Here is a 16,190-nt window from a genome sequence, read left to right on the forward strand (position 1 = left end):
TTTTTTTTTTTTTTTCCAATACTCTAAACAGGGAAATAATCCAAAATTCATCAATATGTGATAAAGAGATTGTGGAATATGCACACAATGAACTACTACATAACAAAACCAGAATGATATATATCCACCCACATGGATGAATCTCAAAATCACTCTCCTAAATGGAAAAAGCCAGACATCTAAAACTACATACTTAGATTGGAACTCTTATACGCTGCTGGTAAGACTATGAAATGATACAACCACTGTGGAAATCAGTATGGCGATTCCTTCAAAAGTTGGAAATAGAAATGCCAATTGATCCAGCAATCCCATTACCAGGTATATATCCTAAAGAAGTGAGAGGCAAGGCATGAATAGATATATGCACACCCATGTTCACTGCAGCTACTACTCAACTGCTCACAACAGCAAAGAGATGGAAACAACCAAAGTGCCCATTAATGGAGGAATGGATAACCAAACTGTGGTACATACACAGAATGAAATACTGTGCAACATTTTAGAATTCTTTAGAATGATGTAGAATCTGCAAAACACCACATAAAAAAAAAAAAAAAAAACACCACATAACATGGATGAACTTGGAGGGCATTATGCTGAGTGAAGTAAGTCAATCACAGAAGGATAAATATTGTAAAAAGTCAAGGAAAAGATTATATAGAAGGGAACTTTCCGGGGTAGGAAGGAGGGGGAAAAGGAGAAGCTTTTGATTGTAAGGCATTGAGTTTATGCTAATGGTGGTGGAGTATTTTCGAAAAGGTTAGCAATAATGGTGGCACAACATGAAGAATGTCATCGATGTCCCTGAGCTGTAAACGGGGAAGTTGTTATGTTGGTGAGTGTCTTGTCTGTTTGCTTTGACCACAAGAAAACTGGGGAAAAAAAAAAAAAAAAAAAATACTCCACGACTCCATTTATATATATTTCTAGAAAATACAACCTAATCTGTAATTGCAAAAAAGCAGATCTGTGGTTTCCTGGGGTTGGGGGTGGAGAGAGGAAGGGAGGGATAGATGATCAAAGGGAAGGAGAAAACTTTTGAAGGTAATGGAAATATTCACTAGCTTGACTATGGTGATTGTTTCATGGGTGTATATATGTTGACTTTTTTTTTTGAGAGGAGAGAAAATTATTTATTGCAAAGCAGCAGTACAAGGAGTTAGGGGTAGTTAGTACCCAGATCTAAACTCCCCGAGATGCCATGGATCTCGAATTTTGTCGGTTTCAGGAGAGGGGGTTGTGCATATTCACAAAAGGTTGAGGAATTTGGGGCATGAACGTGAAATTGGTGACGATTACGGATGAGTCACTAGTTTCTTGTTATGGGGCTTGGGCAGAGGGGAGAGGGTCAGCAATTAACTTTTGTTCCCTTATGTCAGGCGGGCCAGAGTTCATTTACAAGTTGTTTCTAAAACATTTCTATTGTCTGTGGCCAGAGTTAATTTACAAGTTATTTCTAAAATACTTTTAGCAAGTCTATCATCTGCAGGAAGGAATGTTTTCCATTCAGTTCTTTAAGGAACTGAATACTCATCTGCCTGGGGGGTTGGGGGTAATTTAGTTTACTTATCTATCCCCATCCGGGTGCCAGGGTGGGGGGGTGCCAGGGTGGGGGGGAAATAGTTTTTACTTTACTGGGTTTCAATTCCCCCTTAGAATAGATACTATTCCACATTCTTGGGGAACATTTTACTCAGTTTTCTAATTCCCCTTTAGAATGGTTACTGTTCCACAGTTTTGGGAAATGGGGCGACAACTCATCCTAGCTGCTTCCTGCTGACTGGGGGCGAAGATGATGGAACTCAGTCCCTGGTCAGTAAGTGTCCTGTAGTTTGGACAGTTCACGGAATCTTCTGGCCATAGTCCGGGGAGAAGAGACTAGGGGTATCCGTAGAGTAGCTTGTAACTCTGGAGCCTTGAAGACAGGTAAGCACCTAGGTAGACACTGAATACAACAGCAAGTAAAGAATATTATGGTTAATAAGAGTATTGTAATAACTATGTATATATGTTGACTTTTGAAATGAGATTTTACTCTTGTATGTTTTGTGTGCCATTTATGCCTCAATAACATTTTTAATACAACGTTCCACAGGCTTTATTCCATGGCAAATCCGCCCCCGCCCCTCCAGCCTCAGCCATCCAGTTTACCCAGAGCCAGCCAACAGCTTTCTTTTTTTTTCAATTTATGGAAATTACAAATATTGTTAGCACTACTCTGCCTTTGTTTTTCCTCTTTCAAGATTAGCTCTGTTTGTGTTAATATGTGTAGAGGGTTGAATAGTGACCCACAAGATATGTCCACATCCTAACCTCCAGAACCTGCGAAAATGACCTTACTGGAGAGTCTTTGCAGACGTAATGAAGTTAAAGATCTTGAGATGACATCATCCTGTATTACCTGTTGTTGTTGTTGTTATGTGCCATCGAGTAGGGCCCAACTCATAGCGACCCCTCCTTGGGTTTCCAAGGCAGTGTCACTACAGAAGTAGATTGCCCCATCTTCCTTCCGAGGAATGGCTGGTGTGTTTGAACCACCAACCTTCTGGTTAGCAGGCAAGTGCCTTAGCCACCACGCTACCTATATTACCTAGGTGGGCCCAAAATCCAATGACAAGTGTCCTTGTTGGAGAGAGAAGAGGAGAAACACAGACACAGGGATACTGAGAAGGTGGCCACATGAAGACAGAGGCAGAGACTGAGTAATGTGTCTACAAGACAAGGAAACCTAGAGCCACCACAAGTCAGGAAAGAAGCACAGCATGGATTCTCCTTCAGAGCCTCCAGAAAAGATGCAACTCTGCCAATACCTTGATCTTGGGCTTCCAGCCCCCACAACTATGAGAAAATTAATTTTGTGGATTTTTTATATATTTTTTAAATAAAAACAATAAACATTTATTATCTTACATGGTTTGTACAGAGGAGCCCTGGTGACACAGTGGTTAAGTGTTTGACCGCTAACTGGTACATTGGGGGAGAAACATGTAGTAGTCTGCTTCCATAAAGATTTACGGTCTCAGAAACCCCACGGGGAAGTTCTACTCTGTACCATGGGGTCCCTATCAGTCAAAACAGACTACACAAATTGAACCCACTCCTGTGGTTTCCAGCCAAACAAAAGACAGGCATATAAGGAGCTCTGGTGGCGTAGTGCCTAAGGCATTTGACTGCTAACCAGAAGGCTAGCAGTTCAAACCCACCAGCCAGTCCTCAGAAGGAAGGTTGGGCAATCTACTTCCGTAGTGATACTGCCTCAGAAACCCAAGGAGGGGTCGCTATGAGTCAGGTACAACCGGGTAGATATACTCCTTGGAGAGGTCAGTCATTGGAGAATAGAATGGCTGCGTATGCATAGGGAGACAGCTCAGGGGGCAGGACTGCATGGAGGGAAGGACACAGGAAAGAGGTACTATAGGGAGGAAGTGGGAAGAAAGCTGTTGCATTGTGGGAAACTCTAATCACTGTCATGAGACAAAGTGTATGTGAGCTGCTGTATGGAAAGTGAATTTGCTCTGCAAACTTTCACCCAAATCACAATTTAAAAAAGAAAAAAAAAAGACTCCACAGCAACTTATTTATTTAATGGTTGTGTGAGTCAGGAATTTGGAAGAATTTCTGTTGTTTTAAGCCACGCAGTTTGCAGTCAGTTGTTACAGCAGCCACAGGAAACTAATGAAATACATATAGACAGATTATTCCTTGGGCATGCTAGATGTAGTTCTCTTTTAATGTAACACATTTATGAACTTTTTCATTCATTCACTGAACCGTATTCACCAATAACCTGCTACCTGCTGATGCTGTTCTAGGTGCTGGGATACAGAGGTGAGTCAGCCAAAGGCCCCAACCTCACAGAACTGACATTCCAGTGGGGGAGATGGATAATGCGCAAATACAAAAATTCAGGACGTGAGAAATGTGAGGAAGAACAATAAGGCAGGCGGAGGGGATCAGGAGCAGGGGTAAGGAAGCTCTCTGAGGAAGTGACATTTGAGCAGAGACCTGAGTGATGGAGCTACCCTTGGGATAGGGGCAAGAGAAGATCTTCTTGCTAATTAATGAGGTGGCAAGGAATGTCCTTCTTCACATCTGCTGGGAGCTGCGTAAGAGTTTTTCCAGAAGAAATTGTTGGCCTTTGTTGCAGAGAGAATAAAACTTCAGATATTCCATTTGCATCCCCCTTCCACCTCTTTATGGTTAGGGAGAACTGCATGACTAATCTTAGCCAATGAGATGGGAGAAAAAGTGTTATGTTGCACTTCTAGGCAGAAGCATTAAAAAGCTGATGCGGGAGTCCCAAGTCTCTTTCCCTGCCACAGCAACTACGGAGCCTCTGTGGGATTGGGTCTGTGGTAGTTAAGGTTGTGTGTCAACTTGGCTGGGCCTGATTGAGTGGCTGGGCAGATGGATGTAGTTAGCTCCCGTGGTGAGACTGGTAATTAACTCCATGGTAGAAGGGACTGGAGCGGCAGAGTAGCTACTTTAGGAACATGGGATGCTTCCAGTATATAAGAAGCACCTTTCAGGAAGGTCTCTAGTTGACGGCATGCTTGAACCCTGCACGTAGCCGAGTCATTGTTCAGCACTCTGCCATGTTGCCCTGCTGATCTTGGGACTTTTAATGGACTTGAATTAGTGGCCTCCCGTGTGGTTTGGTAATATTGGGACTGTGCCTTTCCACTTGTTGACCTTGGGTTTGTCAGCCTTGGCAGCTAGCAGCTGCTTGAGAGAGGAGATGCCTCTGGTTTCAGCAGGTTGGGAGCAAGAGGCAGAGTTGAAGCCTAAGGCCGAGGGGCTTTCACCCAGCCCCTAGAGCCTGGCACTTTGAACTCAAGACTTCCAGTCTCCAAAGCTGTAGAAGAATCAACTCCTGTTTGTTAAGCCATCCCAGTTGTGGTATATTCCTGTCAGAGAGGCATTAGGTAACCGAAACAGGGTCCCTGAGTGACTGGATGTGGCACAGAAACTCTGCTGATCTGTTGAGGACATATAGTGTGGACAACCAGCGCTGGTGTAAGTCACTGACATTTGGGGTTGTTATGAAGAAAGATCTTACCTTCCTGACGAGTACACACGGCAGGTTCATTTCCTGTTTTGCCAGCTATCTTCAGGCTCCGTGTCTCTTTCTGGTCCTCTTCTCCACAGTCATCATTGGCTCCTCTTCTACCCACCCCTCAAGTATAAGCATTCCACAACAGTCACCTTCTGTCCCATTCTATTCTTTCTTTAAAGGGTAATACATGTTTACTGGAGATGTGTAGAGTGCAAAACTATGAGGAAGAGAATGAAATTTTCATAATCTGTAGCTATACATCTATGAATACATATTTCGGGTGTTTTTTTCCACTCCTTTCCAGACATGCACATTCTCTCATACCCACAGATACCCATTTCAGTAGATTAGAACGATGTTATTTCACGTAATATTGTATCAAATGCATTTCCCCACATTAAATGTTTTAAAATATGACTTTTCATAATGACATACCATGCCCCTCTATTGAGCCCCATTCTCTTCTTGATGTATACTTTCTTCTTGACTAATAACACCCACAATGTGGCTTTAATGCTCAACTCTATGGTTACCCCTGTATTAGTTAGGATTAGATTCAGCTTCAAAACACAGGAAAAAGAGAAAGAAATGAAAGATAAACAGTGGTTTAAATATCGCATTCAAGATGACTGCAGCTGATCAGTCTAGGGGTAGCACAATCTTTCTTGGTATGCAGGATTCATGTTGCTTCTATCTTATTGTTCCACCATGCAAAGCCTGTATTCCCAAAGTAACTTCATAGTCCAACATGCTGTTGGCATTCCACCCATCACATCTATATCCCAACAGTGGGAATTAGAAAGGTACCCACTTTTCCTCAGAGTTGCTCAGACTACCTTCTGCTTACACCCCACTAGTCAGAACACAATCATATGGTCATACCTAGCTGCCAGGGAGGCTGGAAAGTATAGCTTTTTTTTTTTTTTTTTTTCCAGGCAGCCATATGCCTGGCTAAAAAATTAGGACTTTCATGGGTTGGATCCAGATCCTGAGGGGATCAGTCAGATGGAGGCTGATTGAGGAATTTGTCCTCAGCCTGTATCTCAAAGGTGAACATCATCAGGAGATGAGAAGGGCAGGCTCACAGTGTGCCGTTGGGATTATTAACCAGCACAGAGTTAAGGCTCCTCCTTTCCTCTTCTTACTGGGAAGCCGCATCTCCTTTCAGCCTTTTGCTCCTTTCCACACCACCACCTCAACCCCAAATGAGATCTCATTGTTGTGCCAACTTCCCTCAGTGGCATTGCAGTTTTCACTTGTTCCCCTGATCCCACAGCCCTCCCTGTCCTGAGATCAGAGCCTCAGAGGCACTAAGAAACACTGACACCCCTCACTGTGAAGCCTTCACATGCAGACATACACCTACATATATTCCATAAACATGTACCAAACGCTGATTGGGCCAGATCCTGTACAGGACATTGATGCAACAGTGGCAGGCCAGAGCTGAGCTGGGCAGGACTGGGCTCGGCTGGGCAGGGCTGGGCTAGACAAGGCAGGGAAGGGCTGGGTGGAGGGAGGAAGAGATGTTTGTTTCAGGAAGATAAGAGCCATGGATTCTCTACAGGAGAAGTAGTTAGGTTCCTAGCTCACCAGCACATTCCATCCCTCTGCCCACAGGAACCGGTTCAGGAATGAACATGTGACCAAAGCTAGGCCAATGAAATTCAAAATGGGGCATCCAGCTGCATAGAAACCGGAGAAGCATGTATGTCACCATCTTGACACTGTACAGAGGAGCTGAGAGGTAGAGAGAGAGTTCATCTGGAGGATATCATTTAAGCCCCTGCATCCACCTGTGCCTGAAGGACACATTCCCCAACTTTTCAGTTTATGAGCCAATAAATGCCCTGGTGTTCACTAGTTCGGTTTGGGTTCTTTGACTTTCACAACTGGAAGAGACCTGCCAGCAAGTCAAACAGCCTGGTTCTTGTTCCCGGCTCCCTGGGCTAGGACTGCCGTGGTGGTTCAGCCTCCTGGAGGCTGACCCTATTAGTCTGTCGGAAGATGGTGGGGATGCTACTCAGCCTCCACGCTAAAGGCCATCAGTCCCATGTGAAGAACTTGGAGTGGAGCCTGTTGTTCTTTTCTGGTTGAAGCTAAGATGTGTCTCTTGTCCCATCCATGGAGAGGATGGGGAAAAAAATGAGGCCACACTTCCTGGGAAACGTGGTCAAACAACCCCTTCTCTGGGCCTAACTTTCCTCTTTCATGGGTTGGGGTGAATACTACAGACTTTCAAGGACCCCCAACACCCTCTCTGTCCATTACTCTCATTCCCTCCCTCACACCCCTTCCCATTCTCATACCCTGAACCTCAGATCCCATTTCCATCACCCTGACACCCCTCATTGGCACCTCCCCATGGTTTGCTCCCATAATCATCAACCCCATAAGCCACTATAGCAGGTGTCCCTTGGGCCTCACCATTGGGGCACACTTGGCCTACCTCCAACTTCAGGCATCTGAAGCTCTTTGGGGCTGGAGTCTGGTTTACCAAATCAAACCCACTGCCATCAACTTGTTTTGACGCATAGCAACTCTGTAAGACAGCAGAACTGCCCCACAGGGTCTCCAAAGTTGCAAATCTTTACAGATGCAGAATGCCTCATCTGTTTCCCACAGAGTGGCTGCTGGCTTTGAACTGTCAACCTTCTGGTTAGCAGCCAAGTGCCTGAACCACTGCACCACCAGAACATACCCAAAGTGCTCAGGAGCTCCCTGACCCCTCAGGTGGATGACTCTGAGGTCCATGTTTGCTGTCTCCCAAAGCCCCCCAGTGTGGGACTGAGCCCTGGCTGCTCACAGTGGGAACGTGCTTTATGGCTAGGGGAGCAACCATCCAATTGGCCCAGGATTAAGGGGCTTCTTGGGACATGGGATTTTGAGTGATAAAGCTGGAGAGTCCCAGGCAAACTGTGATAAGGTAATTGCCGAATTAATAACTCAGTGTTGACTGTCTTTCCTACAGCACTTCCCCACCCTCCTACAGGTGTTTTCTCCAAGATCAAGGCACATATTCCTTGCTTCAAGCTGTTCCTGGGAGACCTTGACCTCTATCCAGCCCATCACCCTGCCCCACCCTGCCCTGCCCAGGCCGCTCCCGCTCCCGAGCTGAGCTCTCATGAACTGTGGGCGCCATTCTTAACATCCTACGCATTACCTAGTTCTGCTCTTAGGCTTTTGAGGGAGGGTGGTCTGTCATCCTCATTTTACATGTGGGAAAGCTGAGGTTCAGGCAGTGAAGTCACCCTGGTGGTAGATGGCACAGGTAGGGGATTTGAATGGGCAAACTCTGTGCTTCCTCGCCCACTGCTAACACCACCACTTTGGATACTGAGGGCCAGGGACTTGCTGGGCGCTGTCCTGCACACCCCAGATGCATTATCTCATTTAATCCTACCACGCTCCTAAGAGGTGAGTACAGCCATTACCCCACCGGATAGAGAGGGAAACCAAAGCCAAAGAGGTGGCAGATTCACATCCTAGCACTAGGTTCACAGCTTCAAGCCACCATGCTGGTCCCTACATACATGCAATTTCCTTTCCAGCAGCCACAGCCACTTGAGGATAGGGGACTCTGGCTGCCAGCAGGGCCAGCTGGCAGAGGAGAGGAGGGGCCGGACAGCAAGCCTGGCCAAGAGACCCTAGGCTGGCATCTGGTCTGGCAGGCTGAGCCCAGGCCTCCTTGGACCCCTCACTGCCAGGCCCTGCCCACCCACCCCCTCGGGGAACTCTTTTGGGCCTTGAAACCTCCCCCACTCCTCCATCCCCACTCCTCCTGTGGTCGGCTCAAATACCAGACAGGGCGAATCTCAGCTTTTCCCCAAACATTCCTTGTTCCTGTGGCCCGGCCCAGGCTGGCTGAGGTTATGCAAGCAGGAGCTGGCGGTGGGGGGCCGGTTGGGGAGAGTTGGGGGGGTTGGGTTGGCCTGTCCTCGTCACCCCAGTCTGGCCACCCGCCTGGCCTCCCCAGGGCGGGGCAGGGGCAAGCCAGCCCCTGGAGCCCCTGAGAGAACAGGCCAGGGGATAGCCTGTGCTGAGCTATGGGGATGGTGGTGGCTGCGGCAGAGGCTCCAGGAGGTGACTGCCTGGTTTCCATTAGGAAGCCTTAGCGGGCAGTTCGATCAAGACGGCAGAGCTTGGGCTGGCTATGGTAAGGGGGCGGAGGGTCTAAGGGTGGGGCCTGCCCGCCCCTAGCCTGCCCGCCCCTAGCCTGCCAGCTGGCTCTTGCTGCACATGCCTGCCCCCCAGCCCCTCCCGACTCAGGATGTTCCTGTCGTCATGGTGAGCTGGTGCCCAGCGAGGGGCTGCTGACCCCTCCCTCCACTTCCAGTGGCTTATCCTGCTGCTGCTCCTGCTGTGGCTGGGCCCCCCAGTGGCCCCTGGCATGGAGGACGCTGCCTTCCCCCACCTTGGGGAGAGCTCGCAGCCTTTGCCCCGGGACTGCCCCCCACGCTGCTCCTGCCCCCGTGTGGACACTGTGGACTGTGATGGCCTGGACCTTCAAGTGTTCCCAGACAACATCACCAGGGCCACTCAGCACCTCTCCCTGCAGGTGGGGCTAGGCGGAGGGGAGTGGGGGCTCAGCATGCAAGGCATGGGGCACAGGGTTCTGGGCTGCAGGGGTCCATAGGCAGGGCCAGGGAAAGGGGGTTGACTGTGAAGTCTGGGAAACAACAGAAGGAATAGAATTCAGGGTTGGAGACAGTGTTGGGGTTTGTGTGGGAGGTGAGGGCTGTTGGGGTAGAGATATGGGAAGTGACAGGGATTGGGGTCAACTGTGGGTGTGATGGAGTGTTGGAGTCCACATCTTGGTGGGCATGAGGTTGCTTGGGGTCGGGGTGATGTTTGGGGTTGACTATGGAGGTGGTGGGGTGTTGAGATTCCCATCTCAGCAGTTATGGGGATGTCTGGAGTTGGAGTGGTAGTAATGGGTTGTTGGGGTCGACACCTTGGTGGTTATGGGGTTGAGATCAGGGAAATGGACATTTGGGGTTGACTGAGGGGGAGACGGGGTGTTGGGGTCCAAGTCTTGTCAGTCATGGGATTGTTTGGGGCTAGGGTGACAGTGTTTGGAGTTGACTGTGGTAGTGTGCAGTGTTGGGGTTCACATCTTGGCGGTTAATGGGGTTGTTTGGGATCAGGGTGATGGGTGTTAGGGATCGTGGTGGGGTGATGGGGTGTTGGGGCTGGTGGGGAGTTGAGAATCAGAGCTCATTGAGAGCGATGGGTCATGGGGATCAGGTGTAAATACCCTACCCTTGACCTACAGAACAACCAGCTCCAGGAACTCCCCTACAACGAGCTCTCGCGCCTCAGTGGCCTCCGGACCCTCAATCTGCACAACAACCTCATTTCCTCCGAGGGTGAGGGGGCAGGGGGACTGGAGCATATGGGGACAGGAGTCCCAGTGGCCCTCTCCCTTCCCAGCCTGGGTCTGTGGGCAGCTCTGTGGTTGACTTTCCAGAAGTACCCTTTGCTGAGTAGGATGGAAACTCAGGGGCTGGGTGTGTGTGTGTTTTGAGTAGGGATGGGGGGTGGGCAGGCTGCGAGTGCAATGGAGCCTCTGCCAGCCTTTAGCTGGGGCCCCAGCACAGCTAGAAGCACTGGGGAAGCAGCCCCAGCCCTGTCAGGCCCAGGGTCCCCTCACTGGCCCCTACCCCCAGGCCTGCCGGACGAGGCCTTCGAGTCCCTCACCCAGCTACAACACATCTATGTCGCCCACAACAAGGTGAGCTCCCCCCATCCCTAAGGCCAAGCCCAGAGAGGGCACAGCCTGGCCTGGGGTCACCATGCAGTGTGACCCGAGGGGACTGGGGGGCACCAGGACCAGTGGGCTGTGCTCCCGCAGCTATCAGTGGCCCCCCAGTTTCTGCCCCACTCCCTCCGTGTCGCGGATCTGGCTGCCAATCAAGTGACAGAGATCTTCCCGCTCACCTTTGGGGAGAAGCCGGCACTCAGGTAGGCCCTGGCTCAGCCCAGGACCCCAGGCTTCATATCATCTGGGATCATGGCCCCACCTTGGGGGGCCCTAACCGGGGGCCTGAGCGAGGCCTGTTCTGGGGGCCCAGAAAGTCGCTGCCCTAGAGGTCTGAGGAGGCCCCACCTGGGGGGTTCAGAGGGAAGAGACAGCCCCCCCAAAATCTGTCCTGGAGAACTCTAGCCTAAGAAGGAAGCAGTGCGCACGCGCGCGCGCACACACACACACACACACACACACACACACACACATTCTCACACCTCCACCTGCAGAAGGAAGCCTTGGGCCGGAAGTGGGGGGGTAAGGGTAGTGGGAGGTGAGAAGAGCCTGGTGGCTGGAACCTGGCTCCCCTCAGGTCTGTGTACCTCCATAACAACCAGCTGAGCAACGGAGGCCTGCCCCTTGACGCCTTCCGTGGCTCTGAGGCCATCGCCACACTCAGCCTCTCCAGCAACCGGCTCAGCTACCTGCCGCCTAGTCTGCCGGCCTCGCTGGAGCGGCTCCACCTGCAGGTGTGTCCGGGGGGTGCGGGGCTGGGCATGGGCACCGGCTTCCTCACTGCCTGTGACTTCTGGGCACAGGGCTCCTCCTCACACTCCCTGCTCTGCTCCCGGGGCTCAAGTAAGGTGTAATGACAGTGACATCCAGTGCTCAGCACTTCATCAGTGCAAAAGCAAATGAACACAGTCTGAAGGTCTCTGATGATGGAAACAAGGCCTGTACTTCTAACTCTGGTTTCTCGTGATTCCTCCCCACACTCTCCTTTCTCTCTCCCCTGGCTGTCCCTTCTGTCAACCCTCTACTGGAGTTCCCTCTGCCTCCTCACCTGGCCCCCTGTAACCACTCACAATCCTTCTGAGCATGCCCGGAATTCGTTATCTTGCTAAAGACAAGCTCCCTGTCACTCCCTCACTCCAGAGCCTTCCACGGCTCCTGAATGCTCTCTGTCCTGGCCCCTCAGTGTCATTCTCCCCCTACCCCCCCAGAATAACCTCATCTCCAAGGTGCCCCGAGGGGCCCTGAGCCGCCAGACCCAGCTCCGTGAGCTCTACCTCCAGCACAACCGGCTGACTGACAGCGGCCTGGACACCACCACCTTCAGGTGGGGCATGGGGCGGGTGGAAGGCAAGCATCCAGAGTTTAGGACCCATAGAACTCTGGTAGCGTAATGCCTAAGGCACTTGACTGCTAACCAGAAGGCTGCTGGTTCAAACCCACCAGCCACTCCCCAGAAAGAAGGTTGGGCCATCCATCTACTTCCGTAGTGATATGCCTCGGAAACGCAAGGAGGGGTCGCTATGGGTCGGATCCGACTCCACGGCAATGTTTTTTTTTTTTAACCCCCCAGTCTCCCTCCCCTGTGACTCCTGTGATTCATCTTAGTGAGCCCCTACTGTGTGCCAGGCTTGGCTGAGCACTGGGCAGTGTCCTTGTTCCCGTCACCCTGTGACATGGTTAGCAGAGTGGCCACTCAGAAGGTCAGCTCTCTCTGAGACCTAGACCTCTGGTCATCCCATCTAATTCTTCATCCAGAATCTGCCCTGCTCACCGAGCTTGTCTCCCACCCAAATTTCACGAATCATCACAGCCAAGTTGAAATCTCCAGCTAAGATCTGTCCTAAGACAACTCCTCAAACCACCCTCTAGAGACCCGGCCTGGCCTTACTTCTCAGTGCCCAGCCTGACATCTGGCCTTCTCTCCCACCAGCAAGCTGTGCAGCCTCGAATACCTGGATCTGTCCCACAATCAGCTGGAAGAGGTGCCTGCAGGCCTGCCCCGGACCCTGGCTGTCTTGCACCTGGGCCGCAACCGCATCCGGCGGGTGGAGGGGGCTCGGCTGCAGGGAGCACAGGGCCTGCGCTACCTACTGCTGCAGCACAACAAGCTGGGGGGCACGGGGCTGCCCCCTGGGGCTCTGCAGTCGTTGCAGCGCCTGCACACACTGCACCTGTACGGCAACGGGCTGGAGCGTGTGCCCCTGGCGCTGCCCCGCCGCCTGCGGGCCCTGGTGCTGCCCTACAACCAAGTGGCTGCACTGGGTGCCCGTGACCTGGCCTCCACGCGGGGTCTGACTGAACTCAACCTGGCCTACAACTGCCTGGCCAGCGCCCGCGTCCACCGCCGGGCCTTCCGCCCACTGCGTGCCCTGCGAAGCCTCGACCTGGCTGGCAACCAACTGACGCAGTTGCCCGCCCGCCTGCCCTCCAGCCTCCACGCCCTGCGGCTGCAGCGCAACCAGCTTCGCGTCCTCGAGCCCGAGCCACTGGCTGGCCTGGACCAGCTGCAGGAGCTCAGCCTGGCCCACAACCGGCTCCGGGTGGGCGACATTGGGCCTGGCACCTGGCACGAGCTGCAGGCCCTCAAGGTCAGGGTGGCAGGAGGAACACTGCACGTGACCCCTCCACCTGCCCAGACCCTGCAGCTCCAGGGCCTTGCGATGTCACAAACGCTACCTGGTGCCAGCCATGGGGTGAATTAGACAAGCCCAACCTCCAGGCCTTCGCCTACACTGTCCCTGGCATCTAGTCCCCCAGTCCCCCAGGCCTCCCCCTTACCTCACCAGTGGACACCGCTGTCCCTAGCTTCTACTGACCAAACTGATCAAACAAGGGTCAAGCTGCCGCAGCCTGCCAACTCCACGGTTCTAGTGCTTCTCCAGTGTCTGGCCCTGCTCCAGGGCCTGCAGAGCAGGCGGGGATAGGTCCTGCTCTGTTAGGATGATGACTAAATGATTGGGGACATAGAAAAGCACTGCCCCGCAATGATTCTGCAGTGGGCAGCCCTCTGACCGTGCCCCAGCACCGAGAGCAGGGCCTACACCAAAGGACTCGGTTTACTTCTGTCAAAGGGAGGAATTCTGCAGCCATGAAGGGGGACAGAGGGAAGGGGGCAGAGGTCCGGGCCGAGTGTAGAGGGGGAAGGCCCAGAAGAGGGCTGGGGCCACCACATGCCATCTCACCTGCCCACCAGGTGCTGGACCTCAGCCACAATGAGCTGTCCTTTGTGCCACCGGACCTGCCCGAGGCCCTGGAAGAGCTGCACCTGCAGGGCAACCGCATCGGCTACGTGGGCCCCGAGGCCTTCGCCAGCACACCTCGCCTGCGAGCCCTCTTCCTCAGGTGCCCTGGGCGGCCAGCTGGGCAGGCGAGGGCCTGGGTGGTCACCTTTTATCAGGGGGTTCTATGCCCCATCCCACCCTCACATGCACCTCCCTGTCCAGGGCCAACAGGCTTCATATGATGAGCATCGCGCCTGAAGCCCTTCTGGGCCTCCCACACCTGCGAGTGGTGGACACAACGGGTAACCCAGAGCAGGTCCTCGTCCGGCTGCCGCCCACGGCCCCACGTCAACCACGGGCAGGTGGCCCCTGAGCCACAGACTGACAAGGCCTCAGGAATCAGGCCTGACGGGGGTAGGGTGCCACTTCCATATAGTGAGGTGTGGGGGCAATGAGAAGCACACAAGACTCCCTCCAGGTGTGCACTCCCCGCCCCTAAGGCAGACGAGACAATGACAATAAAGCCTAAGCCTCTGGGGCACTCACATCAACCAGGCACCCTTCCACTGGCCCCTCACAAACCTTGCTGCAGGGGCTCTCACCAACTGTGTGCCCCTGGGGAAACTGAAGGTCTGGGTGCTAAATGGGTTAAGCACTTTGTTTCAGGCAATGAGCCAATGAACGGCAAAGCTGGAATCTGAGGCCAGTGGGTGCATGTCGTCCTTACCCATCCCCATATAGGGCCCCAGGGCCCCCACGTGCTGGCATGGCCCACATTACCCTGTGGTGCCACTATGAGTCACCCAAAAAACCAAACCCATCGCCAATGCCTCAATTCCAAGTCATGGTGGCCCCACATGCATCAGAGCAGAACTGACCCATAAGGTGTTTTTGGCTATAATCTTTATGGAAGCAAATTGCCGGGACCTTCTTCCTCAGTGCCACTGGACAGGTGTGAACCACCAACCCTTCACCACCAGGGGCCCTATATACCACCCAGAAGTGTAAACCCAGGAGCACCCGAGGCCAGTCACTGCAACAGAGCAGACCACAGATCCCCATGCAGACCCTCAGGCACACCCCCACAGTAGGCACTTGACTTGAGTCAGATGCACCCTGTGCAGGACTGTGGGGGGGACCCCGGGTCAGTCACTGGGGGCTGGACCAAGAAACAAAGACGGAGAGGGCTGGGCTGGGTGCGGCCCTAGCCGTTTATTCCGAAGGTTGGTCCTGGTGGCCTGGCTGGGCCAGAGCAGTCAACCAAAGCTCAGGTGACCTCAGTAGCTTCTTTGGGGTGTGGGCAGGCTTCAGGAGGTTAAGGCAGGGGAGGGACAGGAAGTAAAGTGCTTGCAGGGGCCCCCAGGATTGGTCTCACCACCTCCCACCTCAGGGCAGGCCAGGGACTGGGCAACCCAGAGTTGTGCAAACGGGGCTCTGCAGGGGCCCACCCGGGCTAGCCTGCCTCCAGGGTGCCAGGAGCTGGGCCAAGCTGGCTGGGCACCATCCCAACGCTCCCCCAGAGAGGCTTTGCCAACTGGGCCTGGGTCAGCACCGCAGGAGACGGCCCTCCATCTGTGTCCCGAGAGCTGATTGTCCACTGATTGTCTGCTCATTTGGTCTGGGCCACGCTCAGCTCCTCCCAGCTGCTTGGCTTCAGGCTCCCTGGGCTGGGGCCACTCTCCTGTCAGCCCCTCACCTTCGGAGCCGCTGCAGCTGGGGGAGAGGCCTCCAGGGTCAGATAAGCAGACACGGCCCCGCCCCCACCCGGCTGGGGGCGGGGCAGGCCGGGCCTCACCTCACTCTCCACCAGATTCCGCCTGTACAACGCCTCCTTCGCAGCCTCCTGTGGGGATGGGGGTTGGCAGATGCCCTAGCAGCCCTGCCCCATGCCCACCCAGCCCTGCTCGCCCACCCTGCCTCACCCTGCTGCCATCGCTGCCCAGGCGCCGGGCGGCCTCGGTGTAGAACTGCAGCTGCCGCTCCAGCTGGGCCATGTACTCTGAGGGCAGAGAGGGGCTCAGGGAAGCGGCCCAGCCCAGCTGCCCCCTTCCCCCACTATGGCCATCCTCTCTCCCACTGTGCCCACCCTCTCCCCTCCCCTACTGTGTCCACCCTCTCCCTCTCCCCCACTGTGCCCACCCTCTCCCCT

At 53.2% G+C, this 16,190-nt stretch overlaps 2 protein-coding genes across 2 annotated transcripts in view; one reads left to right on the forward strand and one right to left on the reverse strand.

Annotated features, from left to right (window-relative positions):
- Positions 1 to 14,414, forward strand: part of PODNL1 (podocan like 1) — a 51,377-nt gene extending 36,963 nt beyond the window's left edge. Inside the window, exons 2-10 of the mRNA XM_007954426.1 lie at positions 9,396 to 9,617; positions 10,335 to 10,428; positions 10,729 to 10,793; positions 10,914 to 11,023; positions 11,398 to 11,554; positions 12,029 to 12,144; positions 12,751 to 13,408; positions 14,014 to 14,162; positions 14,264 to 14,414. Of these exons, the coding sequence (XP_007952617.1) occupies positions 9,396 to 9,617; positions 10,335 to 10,428; positions 10,729 to 10,793; positions 10,914 to 11,023; positions 11,398 to 11,554; positions 12,029 to 12,144; positions 12,751 to 13,408; positions 14,014 to 14,162; positions 14,264 to 14,414 (1,722 nt within the window). The remainder of the gene's footprint in view (positions 1 to 9,395; positions 9,618 to 10,334; positions 10,429 to 10,728; positions 10,794 to 10,913; positions 11,024 to 11,397; positions 11,555 to 12,028; positions 12,145 to 12,750; positions 13,409 to 14,013; positions 14,163 to 14,263) is intronic.
- Positions 14,415 to 15,733: 1,319 nt separating this feature from the next.
- CC2D1A (coiled-coil and C2 domain containing 1A) overlaps positions 15,734 to 16,190 on the reverse strand; it is an 18,936-nt gene continuing 18,479 nt past the window's right edge. Inside the window, exons 27-29 of the mRNA XM_042782752.1 lie at positions 15,964 to 16,040; positions 15,837 to 15,884; positions 15,734 to 15,754 (exon numbers count right to left, since the gene is read on the reverse strand). Coding sequence (XP_042638686.1) covers positions 15,734 to 15,754; positions 15,837 to 15,884; positions 15,964 to 16,040 — 146 coding nt within the window. The remainder of the gene's footprint in view (positions 15,755 to 15,836; positions 15,885 to 15,963; positions 16,041 to 16,190) is intronic.

The sequence above is a fragment of the Orycteropus afer genome, unplaced genomic scaffold, assembly GCF_000298275.1.
Source record: "Orycteropus afer afer isolate SDZICR_OR568_19922 unplaced genomic scaffold, OryAfe1.0 scaffold00460, whole genome shotgun sequence".
NCBI lineage: Eukaryota > Metazoa > Chordata > Mammalia > Tubulidentata > Orycteropodidae > Orycteropus > Orycteropus afer.